At 52.1% G+C, this 15,104-nt stretch overlaps 5 protein-coding genes across 5 annotated transcripts; all 5 read left to right on the top strand.

Moving 5' to 3' along the window:
* Positions 1-396: 396 nt before the first annotated feature.
* HETIRDRAFT_419686 (uncharacterized protein) lies at positions 397-2,745 on the top strand (the record flags this gene model as incomplete). The annotated part of the gene is made up of 4 exons (XM_009550325.1): positions 397-714; positions 764-1,832; positions 1,889-2,169; positions 2,233-2,745. The coding sequence occupies 4 exons, from the start codon at positions 397-399 to the stop codon at positions 2,743-2,745; spliced, it is 2,181 nt and encodes a 726-aa protein (XP_009548620.1).
* Positions 2,746-3,452: 707 nt separating this feature from the next.
* HETIRDRAFT_459808 (uncharacterized protein) lies at positions 3,453-6,420 on the top strand. The gene is made up of 13 exons (XM_009550324.1): positions 3,453-3,504; positions 3,562-4,198; positions 4,293-4,493; positions 4,572-4,580; positions 4,643-4,723; positions 4,787-4,927; positions 4,980-5,192; positions 5,353-5,535; positions 5,593-5,703; positions 5,765-5,977; positions 6,055-6,168; positions 6,228-6,349; positions 6,397-6,420. The coding sequence occupies exons 1-12, from the start codon at positions 3,479-3,481 to the stop codon at positions 6,261-6,263; spliced, it is 1,965 nt and encodes a 654-aa protein (XP_009548619.1). The 5' UTR covers positions 3,453-3,478; the 3' UTR covers positions 6,264-6,349; positions 6,397-6,420.
* A 1,864-nt stretch (positions 6,421-8,284) lies between these two features.
* HETIRDRAFT_419684 (uncharacterized protein) lies at positions 8,285-8,708 on the top strand (the record flags this gene model as incomplete). Its single annotated transcript, XM_009550323.1, has 4 exons — positions 8,285-8,322; positions 8,389-8,478; positions 8,538-8,584; positions 8,647-8,708. 4 exons carry the CDS (start codon positions 8,285-8,287, stop codon positions 8,706-8,708), a joined length of 237 nt encoding a protein of 78 aa, XP_009548618.1.
* A 1,714-nt stretch (positions 8,709-10,422) lies between these two features.
* Positions 10,423-12,603, top strand: HETIRDRAFT_142579 (uncharacterized protein). Its single transcript, XM_009550322.1, has 6 exons — positions 10,423-11,010; positions 11,063-11,202; positions 11,315-11,370; positions 11,524-11,645; positions 11,732-11,913; positions 11,996-12,603. The coding sequence occupies exons 1-6, from the start codon at positions 10,639-10,641 to the stop codon at positions 12,318-12,320; spliced, it is 1,197 nt and encodes a 398-aa protein (XP_009548617.1). The 5' UTR covers positions 10,423-10,638; the 3' UTR covers positions 12,321-12,603.
* A 547-nt stretch (positions 12,604-13,150) lies between these two features.
* On the top strand, positions 13,151-14,868 carry HETIRDRAFT_477666 (uncharacterized protein; the record flags this gene model as incomplete). Its single annotated transcript, XM_009550321.1, has 2 exons — positions 13,151-13,198; positions 13,256-14,868. 2 exons carry the CDS (start codon positions 13,151-13,153, stop codon positions 14,735-14,737), a joined length of 1,530 nt encoding a protein of 509 aa, XP_009548616.1. The 3' UTR covers positions 14,738-14,868.
* Between the last annotated feature and the right edge of the window lie 236 nt (positions 14,869-15,104).

The raw sequence follows: 15,104 nt of genomic DNA, 5'->3' as shown, positions 1-15,104 counted from the left end.
AGCATACATCTACCCCACAGCATTTTCGATCATTTCACAGTCGCTGTATATTATTGTATAAATATTATAACACGAAGATGAGCATCAAAAGAATGCAATGTAGAGAGAACAGAGAAATCAACGTCACGAGTCGGTGGCAAACTCAAGAAGTTCGTCGATTAGTCATCAGAAAGCAACATGACTTCGAACTTCAATTCAGTTTGCCCTCGATTCACGACGTTAATTTCTTTGTTCTACGGCAAGTCCCCGTTTGCAAGAATCCTCTAGCTGATAACAGATAAAATCTCTTGATACGGTACACGCAAATCACGCAGTCACGGTACACCCTGCCGATAAATAGATAGAGCATGGAATCAGTACGACCACCCCAGATCCCCTCCCATATCTGCAACTCACATGACTCCACACCAACAGGGCGCAGGTTCGTTCCAAAACTTCACCACGCAGCAGAATGTATCCTCTATCCGAGAGGCCATCAAGACAGAGCTCGAAAACAAAGTGACCTATAACGATGCTCGTGTGTTTACTGCGATCCATAAGGATCTGGCGGACAATCATCACATCGAGAGATGCTACCTGAATTTTCAAGAAGCCAACAGCGTTCAATCCGCAATACACTGTCTGCAGACGCTGGAGGCTCAGACCAAGACCGCCCCCAACATTGATATCGAGTCGCACTTGAAGAGAGACGAGAAAGCGATGTATCCTCACCTAGTACGTTCACGCATGGTCCTTGACGATTGTGTGACTAAATACATCATAGGCTGTCATATTTGATTTCATCCGAAACTTTTTTGCAGATATCCCGGCTCCTACGAAATTACAGAAACCACGGGAGTTTCGCGTTTCGACTGGTCCGCTTACGGATGGTGGTCACACTCTCGGATTTCCCAAGATCAACCCTGACTTTGTTGTGATAGGCTCAGAGGTAGGGAATCGCAAGGGTCTATGGCGAGACATCAGTGCATTTGTCGAAATCAAACCTACAAAGGCGCAAGGACCCAGGACAGAGAAGACAAAAGATACGACTATAAAACCCATCGTCACGCAGGCAGCAGATTATGCTCGTCTCTTTGTTTCTGCTCGGCCATTCATGCTATTTTCAGTTGGGCTTCTGATCTTCGGCTCTGGATTCTGCGTTGCGATCTTTGACCGCGACGGAATCACCTTTTCCCCCCAATTGGACATGTGGGAAGATACCAAAGATTTCATCCGTGTTATTCATGCCCTCTCCTGCCAGTTGACCGATGCAGAGCTTGGGCAGGATCCAACGGTCTACGAACTAGATCGCTCAACCGCCAAGCGGCTTATTGGAGCGCAAGATAGCTCATTTTATCCATCATACATTATCAAACCTATTGCTGAAGACACCCAACAACGATTCTGGTGCACGATCGGAAGTCCACTTTGGAGCTCGCTTTCTCTATTAGGTCGAGGATCGATTGTTTGGAAAGTACGCGAGTACGATACGATGTCGGAGCAGTTCACTGGTTTCGCCATGATCCTGAAGACGATGTGGCGCAGCAGCACTCGGGACTCTGAAGCATCTATCTACGAGACTGTGGTCGGCATCCATCCCGGTGTAGCGCGCTATCTCATAGGTGGAGACGTGCGAGATCCACGTCCAGACCTTCGGAGGCCCCGAGCCACTCATGATCGCAATCTCTTGCAACAAGATATCATAACAGTACGTCACTTGCGTGGCGAAATCTTCGATGCTTTTGTTCCGACTCCCGTTCTACATCGCTTGATTGTGAGCACTTTAGGCCGTCCCCTTTGGGAGTACTCTTCGGACTTGGAGTTGATGAAGGGCATGCGTGCAGCGCTCGAAGGTGAGACTAATACAATTACAGCTCAGACAGATTCAGCAGTTGATATTGCATGTAAGGTCATCAATTTTTGTATAAGCAGGGCATTCTTCACCGCGACATCAGCGCTGGGAATATTCTCCTTGCTGCAGATCCTACCAGTGTGCCGGCAGGGCATGAAGGTTTCATTACCGACTTAGAGTTCGCTTGGCTTGAAACGGTCTTCAAGCCGACGACGGAGACTGAACCTGCGTCTCTGGTGATCGGAGGTGGGGAGATATTCGCAAATACGCTCATCACATCTGCGGAGAGGAAGCGAACCACTTTTCACGAGCAGGCTAAACGCGGAGGGACAATCACAGTGAGTCCTTGTAATCGTCGGTCGAGTCACTAGAACACCCATCTGACAATGACTTGTACTCAGGGCACTTTGCAGTTCATGGCGATAGAACTTCTCTCAGCCATGGGCAAAGGAAAGGGGCACGAGATCAAGCATGCCCACCACCATGACATTGAATCGTTCATATGGGTCATCGCATACAGCGTCCTAAGGAAGCTCGTGTTCAACAATATCGCTACACAGGCAGAAATGACGGCATTGAAGAGCTATTTTCGCCGCTCGTTCGGTGGACTGACTGCGAATGCCATCATGGATAACAGAACGAATGCCTTGCCGTTCGCCTTCACATCGGATAGTCTATTGGCAACACGATTCGTCCCACGCACGATGTCCGGCCATCTTTCATTCTTCATCGCCGAGCTACGTGCATACGTGCTGAGACATCTTCCTATCCCTACCCCCCCGAAAGAGTACCGACACTCGAGTATGAAGCTTATTGTGATGGATCCCGCTACTCCGCCATACACTTATGAGTGGCTCCGATCTGCATTCACTGATGTGATCGATGGATTGAGCGCGCAGGAGTACATGCAATAAGGACACAGATCCGAAGCCTTTTCAAATTTGTCAAACTGCGCTTTGTAGGTTCTTGGTTAGATACTTACCTCCTGTACTCTACCTCCTAATTGGATATACACATCTATCGATATTCGATCTGAGCGATGTGTATCCTCGACTTCAACTGGATTCGGGTCATTGAGTCACCTAGAACCAACCTTAGCCATTCGGAGGACAATAGATATAATGTGGTCTTCTACCTTCTTGTCGCATGGCCAAAGGGAAGATATATCGCTAGTAGCTTTGAATGTGAAAGCTAAAATTTCCAGCCTTCCACCTATGGCGTGCTTTACAGCGCTGAGTTCTTGATACACACAGCAGATCCTGTTTTCAATGGGAACAAATATACCAGTGGCTTTTCACTCATGCTGCGTTCTCTGCTAAGCCGGATACTGTGCTCGTACTGCTTTATTGCTCATTTACGTATTCTGTTGTTCATGTACTTGGAGTTTGCGATGCAGCGAGCCATAGAGAATTTTGAAATAGGCACGCTTCATCAGCGGGTTCTTCATAAGCTTGAATTGACCTAAGACTTCGAATGGTACACGAAACATCCTCAATTGTCAACGAAAGATCTCCTGAGCCTGAAGCCAATCAGACGTGGAATCAGCCCACGTGACCTTCACGATTGTGGACGTCTTCATCTGTCCGCCTCATCGGGCTATATAACTTCGATTTTTGTGCGACCGCATCATTGCTCACACACTTAAGAATGTCCGAAGAAGATAACATCGCGATGTTCGTTTATTTGTCACTTAAATTTCTGCCTCTTCGTCCCTTGACCTTCAGATTTAGGGCGATCGCGCTCAGTTTACAAGAATCACAAGCTGGAAGGAATAATGTTCGGAGTGAAGCACGCAGCAACAACGATCAACGTCAAGCGCTTGAAAGTGATCAGGAGGCTCAGTTTCAGGAGGAGCTACGACGAGCGATGGAGGTGTCTGCAAACGAATTTCACCCCTCGACTTCGCGAGTGCCACCTCTCCACAACCAGACTTCTGCGCGCGGCCGGAACGAAACTCAACCTGAAGCTGGAAGCTCCTCAACGGCTTCTCTATTCCTGTCCGAGAGAGCGGAGCTTGAGCGTGCACGTCTGGAGCGACAGAAGAGATTGCGACCAGTAGACGACGACGGTGACGACGACAGTGGAGGCGGTGCTGGCAGCAGTGGGTACGCCAGGGCACCGTCTCGTAAACGTCCACACAAAACAACGAGTTTTCAATCTTCTTCCAGAGAAGAGTCGCTCCACAGCTCCTCCGTGGCGTCAACCTCCACTGCTCCCGCCACTTCAACAGCGCGCGGGAAGGCCACATCTGACGAGGCACTTTTCTGGGACGGTGAGATACGTCAGACCGCGAATAAGCATGTTGAGAGAGGGAAGAATGGGGAGGACGGAAAGCCTGTCTGGAGGTTGTCTGAGATTATCGGCGACGTATGTCTTCCCTCTCGATCCCACCTTCTATCATTCTCATGACTACCGGACATTTCTGGCCCTTCTCCAACCCGACGGGATGTGCATATACCAGAAATCTGAGATAGCGCAGGCCATCATTTCGACTTACGCGTACGACATAGAATGGATCTCCAATTTCTTCGATCGGACAACACCTGTGGTACTCGTGACCCAGCCCGCGAATGGGAGCGAGCCTACAATCAAGCAGATACTTCATAATTGGATCCGAGTGACACCAGTGCTGCGTGGTGGGCGAGGCGTGATGCACATGAAAGTAAGTCCTAGCTCTAACTATATAGTAGATGATTTATTACTGAATGCTCCGACATCTCCTTTGCCTTCTTTCACCCAGTTCTTCCTGGTTTGTCAAAGTTCTTTCAAACATTTGTTTTATACTCAAAGGTATCACTCTCCGATGCTCAGTTGTTCTATAAATCCGGCCGTTTGCGCTTGGTTATCTCCACCGCTAACTTAGTTGACTTTGATTGGCGCGACATCGAGAATGTATGTCTAACTTGGCATCGACCGGTACCCGTAACGGCTCATCTCTCTTTCAAACTCTAACAGACCGTCTGGGTTCAAGATATCCCCATCAGACAGACTCCGATCGCCCATGATCCGAAGGCATCTGACTTCCCGACGTCATTCGAGCGCGTGTTGAAGGCGCTTAACGTCGGCCCAGCATTGACTAGCTTCGTCCACAACGATGTAAGCGCGACCTTCCTACCATTCCTCACATCAGATCACCCATATCCATTAGCACCCGACAATGCCGTTTCCGTCGTTGCACCCCGGCGCATTACGCACGGTGTACGATTTCACCCGAGTCCATGCAAAGCTCGTGCCGAGCGTGGCAGGCAAACATGAAGGCTGGCCAAATGTGATCAGAACGGGCCATACGGCGCTGATGAAGGCGCTACGCGAGATCGGTGCCGAGGCGGGGAAGTCGAGGCGCGTGATGGTCGAGTATCAGGTACGCGCTTGCACCTGTTCCCCTTCCATTCTACACCCCTTCGAGCCTCTCTGCCGTTCAGGCTCGCTCCCTTTCGCTCCACCTTTCTGTACCTGGGTTCTGTGCTGATGAAGCCTCTGTTTTTTGTCCTTCGATCGCTGATTTTGTTCCTGCAACGCAGGGCTCGTCGATTGGGACGTATAGCACCCAGTGGGTGAATGAGTTTTATGGTTCTGCGTCTGGGGAGAGCCCCGAGAAATGGCTGGATGAGCCCAAGTCACGCCGAGCGAAGCTGCCGTGGCCACTGGTAAAGATTCTGTTTCCGACCCGTGCATGGGTTCAAGGGAGCGTGCTTGGAGAAAAGGTCCGATTTCTCCGGGGCTCATCACGAATGTGCATATAATTGACGGTCCAATTCCAGGGTGGGGGTACAATGTTCTGCAGGAAGAATCAGTGGGAGGGGGCAAAGTTTCCCCGTGAGCTATTCGTGGAGTCGAGAAGTAAGAGGGGCAAAGTGCTAATGCATAGCAAGGTGCCTCGGATCGATGTTCTATCCTTGCATCCTTCTTGGCAAACTCATTTTACATCCGCAGATGATCATAGCGACCTTCGAGGATACCAGTACTTCAGCAAATTCGTCGCGGTCAACTACTGTCGACACGGAGTCTGACGACGATATCGAAATTATCGACGGTGACGGCAAGGAGAAGAGACGAGTCATTGGATGGACATACGTCGGATCACATAACTTCACACCCTCTGCTTGGGGGACGCTGTCTGGCTCCGGGTTCACGCCCATCTTGAACGTGCGTTGAAAATCCTCGTTCGCAAACTATTCTGTATAGGGTCATCCCTTCCATCGGATCCTGATCTGGCTGCGCAGATTACAAATTATGAGCTCGGCATCGTGCTTCCGCTATACAGCCAAGAGGAGATTGAGAGCGTATCATGCTTTGAGCGCCCTCCGAAGAAGTATGGGAGCAACGACCGCCCCTGGGTAAGTCTGATGCCTTCGTTTATGGGCTCGAGACCGTTCAACTGTGATGCTTTGTGTAGATGCAAGAGACAAGCGCTGAGTTACAGGCACACTGACCACATGCGATGTTCGAACATGAGATGTGTTGGGCCGTTACTCGCATTTTTAGAGATCACGGCGGTGCGAATAGTAAAGCATTTTGGTAAGCTTCACGGAATGCTGTCCCATCTTGTATTATGACTTGACTAGCCAGGTAGAAGCGTTTTATGACCGAACACAAGTTCTCAAGGTTGTTTGCGCCACACGTGCGCCATCCTTTTTTGGGACAGTTCCTGTGATCATGCAAGACCCTAAAATTCACAAATAGACCGAGCGATACGTGTGCAGGGCACTGTTATGAGCTCGAACGGAGGTTCTTATTGCCGTCGACGCTGGTTTTATATATGCAGATAACCAGCGCATCTTTTCGCGCTACGCTGCCAAATTTTGTGGCCTAGTCACGCCGGTGACGATGCGGACCATCCACGTGTCGAAGTCCGACGCCTTTTTCTTTTCACGACTAACGGTATAGTGTTCCTGAGAACATGTAAGTCGTACATCAGCCAGGCTAGTATACATCTCAAATACAGGGTAATCAGTGTGACTGAAAGTGCTTCCTGACAGGTATGACTCTAATAATACGAACAACTGACCTTACCTTACAGAAGAACCATGATTCGGTAGTCTAATCTCAATATTTTTCAATCAGGCTTGGACATCTGTTATGTGCAATATCTCTCTTATTCGAGAGCCATTTGAAAGCCAATTCACTGGTGAGCAATATCCATGCTAATCAATCAGTCCCTCTGACGAGGTATATCCTTCGACTCTGATCACGAAGTCTAAGGTATGTGGTTCCTATAAAAACAACTATATTGTTTTCGCTATATATCTCTGAGCGCCGCTTCTCGTGATCGAGTGGCCTAGTGACTGAATTAAGAATCTTGCTTCATCAGAAACCATATATATTTCTGCGTTTTCCATCCCCAAGTGGACTTCATCCTTCCCAAATCCTCTCTGCTCAATGATCCGAGGAATGATGGAAGTTTCAAGTGTCGTGATGAGGAAACTATGGAAGACGTTAGGAGGTCTATGGTTTCTATGGGCGGGTCTCAATGGCATCGAGACTTGCAGCTGCTTCGTCGAAGTTTATGTTATGGCGCGCTGCCGGAGCGTCGGCCATATCGAGCTCGGTGACTTATGCTACGACAGGCCCAGACCCACATAGGGAAGCACCGACGAATTGATCCTCGAGCATATGGACGTCTTCGACCTCATTGACGCAACCTCCAAATTAGCCTATGGATTAGTGCGTCCCAATCGCTACTCGATCGTTCATATCAGAAAACCTTTGGACAGGCATGCAAAGTGGTCAGTAAATAGTCTATTTTGCGGTGTACGATGTTCGGAATTAAGAGTAGACCATCCAGCGACTGATCCCGCCAATTTATGGGTTCAATTGACAGCCAACTATGGAATAAACACCTTGTTTAAAACAACCCAGGCACCTACCTCGTCTCCATCTGGAAGATCAAACAGAGTGGAACGTTCATCTCTGTCAATTTGGGCTACCTACGCTGGTCAGACGATGCTACACTATAATCAACATCCGACGATAGTTTGTGGAAAAGTGCCCTTGGCGCTACCGTTGTCCGCATAAAAGAGCGGGTCGAACGATGCTCCTCTTCAAGCTCACTTGGACTTTCAGCCTCGTTAGCTTCCATTCGACAACTCGCTTCACTCATAGTCATGTTCACTGCCAAGCCTGTTCTCGCTGTCTTGCCCTTCATCGGCATCGTCCTTGGAGCACCCACCTCTCTCGCCCAGAGGGAGGACTGGAAGGGTGCCTTCGGTTGGAACGGCAAGGTCACCACGCCTGCCGAGCTCGACCTAGGCAATGCCTCCAGTGCCAAGTCTGACAGCGTACGAACGTTTTCAGGCTTGCTTCGATAGCGTGTGCTCATCCCATTGCTTTCCGCCAGTCTCTCACCTCGGACGTTCTCAACGGAGGCGTATACTTCTGCACCGACGCAAACTTCTCTGGCAACTGCGTACGTCTATAGGCTTCTCCTATAATAGCAGCCCAACAGAATGATTCATGCATTTATTTCTACAGGTCTACGTCACGGGGTTCAAGTGCGTTGACGACTCAGATGTGCATCTGCTCATTCCTGATTCCCATTTGTTCCTTTTACTCTGTAGCTCTGGCCAGTGCGTCGGTGTGGGGTCTAACTTCAATGACGATGTTTCGAGCTTCGGCCCGGACCCGGGCCTTGTCTGTACTATTTACAGGTCAGTCACACGGTTTCCTTGCGCTCAGCTTGCCACTTGCTCACCTCTACTCTTCACAGCGACGCGGGATGTGTTGGTCGCGCCACTGGCGGCATCGTCTACCCTGGTGCGTAGTTGGCCATCGTCGGCAGCGCCGTGTGTCTTACCTCTGCCGTTTCCTACCCATAGGCATCGACAATCTGGCCGATTACAATAATAACGACGCGATGAGCTCCTTCAGCTGCACGTAAGCACGTGTGGAAGGGTCTAGTTACGATCCGATTGTCACAGTAACGGCGTCTTCGTTCCTGAGTGTACGATTCCTAGTCGCGTTTGCAGATTCAATACATGTGGTCGATATGTTGTTTTTCTCACGTTTGTCAAGGAGAGTGAATGAAGTCAGGACGGCGCGATGAAACGAGCTACTTATGCAAAGACTCGTTCAATCTCAGATCTCAGCTCTCCGGATCGAGTTCAGAAGTCGTCATAAATGAAGCGCCCCGAGCTCTGACGTCTGAATCCGAGAAAAATGGAGTGTGTGAGTGATTCGATCAACGTGGGTATATTGTCTCGATTTACAGGGACAGAAAATGCGTAGGTAAATGAGACTCGCTCGGGCCTTTGCACCGCAACGTAGGCTTAGACCATTGATATAGTGCAGGGCGCCGTGCGTAACGCTCGGCTTGGAAACCATAAGCAGATAGTTGGAATCTAGGTTACTGCAGGTGTGTCTAAGAAAGGCGAAGTGTTCTCAATTTACCAGATAGATGCTCTACCCGTTTAGACAGTTAATTACGCCCTCAAATTCTGATAACCTCAATATTGAGTGTTGTCAAGAGCGTTGACGTTGAGGTACCATGTGAGCGATGCTCAATTTCTGGAATTGGGATCCTGTATACGTGGTCCAACAGTCGCTATCGGCATGCATACTCGGGTGAGGTCTACCAGTCGGTCGGAGCCTCCGATGTTTTGCGAAACTCACCAGCTCGGAGCAATAAGTGTCTGATGTGAGAATAAGTCTTATGATGTAAGACTGGATGGTGCTGAAAAATCATTAAATTTACCAGCCAGCGGCCCAGGCGTCCTGTCTCCTACTGTCAAGTCAAAATACGCTATATTGCCAGTATCACATGCCGCAGGACGCACTGGTTCTGAATGAGGTTAGTGAAAAACTGGCGGGGTAATCCAGTTTCTCAATTGAGCGCAAGGAAGTTTTCCTACTCTGATTGGAGTCAGAGCATGTCGAGCCAGAGCGCCGAGGTCGGATTCGATTCGGAGGCGAGCAAAACGGAAGCAAAAAAATGCATCCAAATAGTATCCAAATGCAGCAGGTAAGATGGTGAGAACCCCGAGGAGGGTGTCCGGGGGCAGCCATCCTGAGATAGAGTGCAGCGCTGCAGCTGCATGTTTTCGCCACTCCGCGTCGTTACGGCACTCTCATTGATGTTCTTTCGCCTCACAGCCCTGTTTCAGAGCCCAGAACATCTCTGATGGCGGAGGCTGTGATTGACGGATTGGCTATATGGAGCCAGAATCGACGGCGCTGTGTCGATATGGGTCCATGTGGACCCAGATCTGGGGGTAAATTCGAGATTTTCCGGTGAAATTGGTCAGTGAGCCGTTGGATCTGCTCCGTATGTGTGCAATTTGTAGTCCGACATCCTTCGATGGACAACGCGCCCCTTATCTGTCCTACCCCGCGAATTTTGGCTGTCCGATTTTAATATCATCTTCTTCTCTCTTCCAGGCGTCGCAGGGCGCAGCACAACAAACACTCCGCCCTCGCTCGCTGGATCTCGAACAGCGTACACGCGTCCCTGGAGCCTCCCCTTTTGGTCCTCCAAGTCGGGCATAGTCGGTCGATCGTCCCCTTCATGCTCGCTGAGTACATTCTACTCCGACAAATAAAAGCTCTGCTGGGCTCGATGCGCCCCCTTTGCATCTCTTTCTTTCTTTCCTCTACGACGTGCGCTCTCGACCCGCGCAGCTTGCAGCCCTTCGATGACTATCCCTATGAACTCCTTTTCTAACCCTTCTACCCCTTCAGCGGACGACAATCCGTTCTTCCCCCACGATCAAAGTCGCATTCGCATTCACCTTGATGCACAGGATCACTCCTTTCCTCTGTTTTACACACCTCCTAGCGTACCCAACCCTCTCCATTCTTTTCGCCCTCGCATAATGTCTCCCGCAGGAGTTGCCCTGAACGAGAACAGCCTTGTCCGCAACGATCTGGGCGTTGACCGTATCATCGTACCCGATCGCTCCGACCAGTCGTGGCATTCTCCTGTCAGTGCTTCGATTTCCCCCCAGGCGAACGGTCCCTCGTCTGCTAGCCCTATCGGAGAAGGCAGCTTTGACGCATTCCTGGTCCAGGCCGACGTTGACCCGGATGACGACATGGACGATGCTGCTTCGACTACTTCTTCCGATATGATAGAGCCAGAACCCGACGAGTTTCCCAGCTACTTCTCAGAACACAACAGGAGATTATTCATCTTCCATTCCCATGGTACAACATACCCACTTCCTGTAGATGGCGTCGAGTGGAAAGTGAGTCACTCTATAAATAGGGTTCAAATTTTTGTTTGATACGTTGATCTAGCGCCTCGAAGCAGAACACAAAGGCCTCAAGATTCTCCTCGGGAACAATATATACGGTCCCATCGACGAAGTCCTCGCGTACGATGACACTGCCACCCGAGAGAAAAAAGTGGTCGACTTGTGTACTGGCACGGGAACCTGGTGCGTCAATCCATCACCGTGCCGTCATATTCCCATATGGTGCCAACTGCGCGCTTCCCTTTACTTTGGCTTTCAAACTTTGAATGAACTCACACATTCATTGCCTATGTAGGGTTTTGGACATGGCTCGACGCTTCGAGCATGTCCAGTTTCGCGGCCTGGATCTCGGTACGCCATTCTAGCTTTCTTTGTCTCCCGCTCTAGATCTTGTGTTCTATTGTTACATACATGCCTCCTGCCGTAACTCTGCGAAGCTCCTTCTCCACTTGACCCCACATTCGATCGTTGGCAAGCTGACATCTTCTCAACCCAATCATGCAGCGCCCATCGCGACCCGATATCCGCCTGATAACGTCCGCTTCGAGATCACGGACGTCACGAAGCCGCTGCGGTTCGCCTCCAGCTCGGTTGATTTCGTGCAGGCGCGGCACACAATGATCGGGGTCAGTCTTCGTTCTTCCCCTTCTCTTCATCGATCGCCGTGATAGGTGCACCGCATCTAAAGTTCCTTCTCTTGCCCCTTGCGCAGACTAACGATTACCCTCGCATGCTGAGGGAAGCCGCTCGGATCCTGCGCCCTGGCGGCCTCTTCCTCTCCTGCGAGTGGGGGCCATACCCCGCGCTGCACCCGGCGCATCCGAGCTTTGCGAATCCTGAGACTTACATCCCGCACACTGCTAACTTCTTCCGCGCCGTGCGCGACAAATTCAAGTACGCGTACATCCCTCGTTTTCATTGATCCTCCCCATCCGCGTCCGATCGTCACTCACCATGACAATGTTTCGCGATTCAGCGGCAAGGCTACGCCCATCCCCTTGCTCATCCCGCACTTCATCCGTGCTTTAGGGTGCTTCGCCGAGCCCGTCGAGGAGCGCTTCGCGGTCCCCATTGGGAGGCCGTACATCTCCACGCCGGAGGCGCTCGACGACGAGACGCGCGACGGTCTCGCGAAGCTCGGTGACGTGTTCTGGAACATCACGGGCGGGTTCGCGCTGGGGATGTCGATGGGCCTCGGTCCTCGGGTGGACCCGATGCTGGCGTGCGAGTACGTGCGGGAGACGAAGGAGAAGGAGGGCGTTGTGGGTGTGTGGCACGTCACTTGGACGAGGAAGCTGTGAGTGGGCGACGACAGGAGGCGATGTGGCGCGGGTAGGGGGAGAGCGGGTCTGATCAGGTCTGGGCATCATTCCGTAGCGTAGGATGCTGTGCAGGCGCGCTGAGAGACGTGAGACGATTGCAGATGACATGCAGGTAAGTATTTCTTGGACTGCGATCTAGGTGTCTACTCCCCGTGCGCGGCGCGCGCTCGCAGAATCAGGCAGACGCGGTGCGTGTGCGTTGCTCGATGTAGACATCTTGGAATTTACAGGCCGCAGTGCGGCATGTTGGATATGAACACTCGCTGTTCTTGTCAATGTGCGTAAAGTTTTCCTAATGTGTAGGTGAGTGACACTCCAGTGACATCCACTCTGATAAACCCGAGGGAATGTCTATCGAGCCCTTTCTTCCAAGCATCCTCTTGAGGGTGTGGCGTTCTGGCAAAAGTTGAGATCTTGAGAGAAGATTGCTGACTAAGCGCGGGGCCAGTCCCGAACTCGTCAAAATTGGGTGCATCATCCTCCCCGAGGACTCGTCGCAGGCCCATTTGCGATATGATCTGTCCTCTACGTCGTGAAAATACTTTGGAAGTCAAGAGTAGGTCAGAGGGCAAATTCTGACAGAGCTCAAATCTGCTCAGATAAAGTTATATAAGCAAATCAGGACTATGCGTGCCTTGTTGCATACGTGGCTCGTCCGTCTCCTCGCCGACGTGTCTATAGGCGTTGACGGCGTGAGCGCTCTTACATGTTGACCTCTGAGTATTTAACGATTAGTCCCCGCATTGACCATCCAAACCCGAAAAATCCCTGACACACAAAACTCACTGAAACGCGTTGAAAGTCTATCGATGTTGGATGCGCTTCCAAAGCAGTGGTTGCCGCAGACATGGCGTATGGTCAGCATGCTCCACATATGATTTTCAGACATTCATTCATACCGGGTTGCCGCACAGAGTTCCCTTCTTTCAATCCTCAACCACACGTCGTCATCGGCGTCGTCGCCGATCTCCCGTTTGGCCCCCGAGCTCCTCATCTCCATCTTTGAGCTCGTGCCGCTCCTCTGCCGAGCTGATACACCCCCCAAATCCCACGACCTTGGCTGGATAGCTATCTCCCATGTCTGTCGCCGCTGGCGGATCATCGCACTCAATGTGCCCTACCTCTGGCTGGGGATATCTTCTCCCACGTTGCCGTGGATGCAAGAGATATTGTTGCGCTCGCAACCTATGTCGATCGATGTCCGGTTTAATCTCGATGCTCTCGAAAACCCCTACTCGTCGTGGCAGGCCTTTGCGCTTGCTATGCAAAACATACCGCGCATGCGCAGTCTGCATCTCACGGGCCAGGTCGTGGACACGTTACTCCGGACCCAGTACTCGACCCCCGCGCCATTCCTCGAGGATCTCCGCCTCGAGCTCGCTTCGATTCCGCCTCTCGGCGATCCCTTTTATCCCGACTCTCTTTTCGGTGGCGAGACCCCTGTACTACGAGCACTCTTCCTCAAGGGCTTGAGCATCCGTCTGTCTTCCCCAATCCTGCCCGCGTTGTCGTCACTAGCGATTCACGGCGACACGCGCACCCCGCGCCATACACTAGCTCAGTGGCTCGATGCGCTCGCGCGCATGCCTAAGCTCGAGACCCTTCACCTCGTCCAAGCCCTGTCCCGCACACCGCTCGCAGGCGCCGACTCCACCTTCGACTCGTCGCCATCAACAGTCGCCCTCCCCGTCCTCAACGCCCTCCTCTTCGCCAACAACACCCTCGCCGACTGTGTCATGTTCACCAGCCGCCTCGCCATTCCCTCTTCCGCGTCCGTCGAAGTACGCACCTACGTCACATCCGCCGAAGAGCTCTCCCCGCGCGCGCTCATCCCGTCGCACGCGCACACGTCGATCGCAGCGCTCCACATCACGCACAGCGCTACCGGATTCTCGATCGCAGGCGCGCTGGTCGCCGGTGCCGCGCCCGTCTTCGTCCTATCCATCGTCATCCCCGACCCGTCCGCCGTCGCACCGGCCATCCTGGCCGCCCTCGCACACTTTAACGTCGCCTCCGTGCGCAGCCTTTTCATCGACCTCGGCGGGCTCACGCTCGACTGGTCGCGCGTCCTCTCCCGCCTGCCCGCGCTTGACGCCATCCGCGTCCGCGGCGCAGCGCTGCACGTCTTCCCCCCGGCGCTCGTGCGCGCTGCGGCCGACACAGAGCTGGCGTGTCCCGGGCTGAAGCGCCTCGAATTCGAGCACCGCCCGCCCGCGTTTGGCGCGCGGCTCAACAAGAGTTTCTTTGTGGCGTTAAAGGACGCGGTGGATGCGCGCGCGGCGGACGGGTTGGCTCTCGAGGAGCTCGTCGTGTTTGGGGAGGCGGTGTCGCTGCGGCCGGGCTCTGAGGGCTTCGAGGCGATGGGGCTACGGAAGGTCCCGAGAGAATTCCTTTGAAGGACGGCGCGGGCGGTGGGTGCTCGGATCTTGATATCCAAAGCGTGTGCGCAGACGCGAATGATTACTGTAGCTCGAACTTTGTCGGTGGTGGCGGGTTACGTGCTCATTCTATGTCACGTTGTCGAGCCATGCTGACTGTGTGAAGATGGCGCGGAATGGAAATGCACGCACTGCTTTCCCTTCGAACAACGATATAGAATTCCGGTAAACGTAACATGACTATACTCAGGTTGTGTTGCACCGCTCGAGACGAGACCCGGAGCATCCAGCCATGAGTCGACTCAAGGGGCACCAAGACGCACAGCGCGCAAGATATCATCTGTCATATAGCAATCATATCATACTACTGTACTATCCTGTCCTT

The sequence above is a fragment of the Heterobasidion irregulare genome (assembly GCF_000320585.1).
Source record: "Heterobasidion irregulare TC 32-1 unplaced genomic scaffold scaffold_07, whole genome shotgun sequence".
NCBI lineage: Eukaryota > Fungi > Basidiomycota > Agaricomycetes > Russulales > Bondarzewiaceae > Heterobasidion > Heterobasidion irregulare.
Note: the sequence above shows the minus strand (reverse complement) of the source record. Positions and strands in the feature narration are given on the sequence as shown.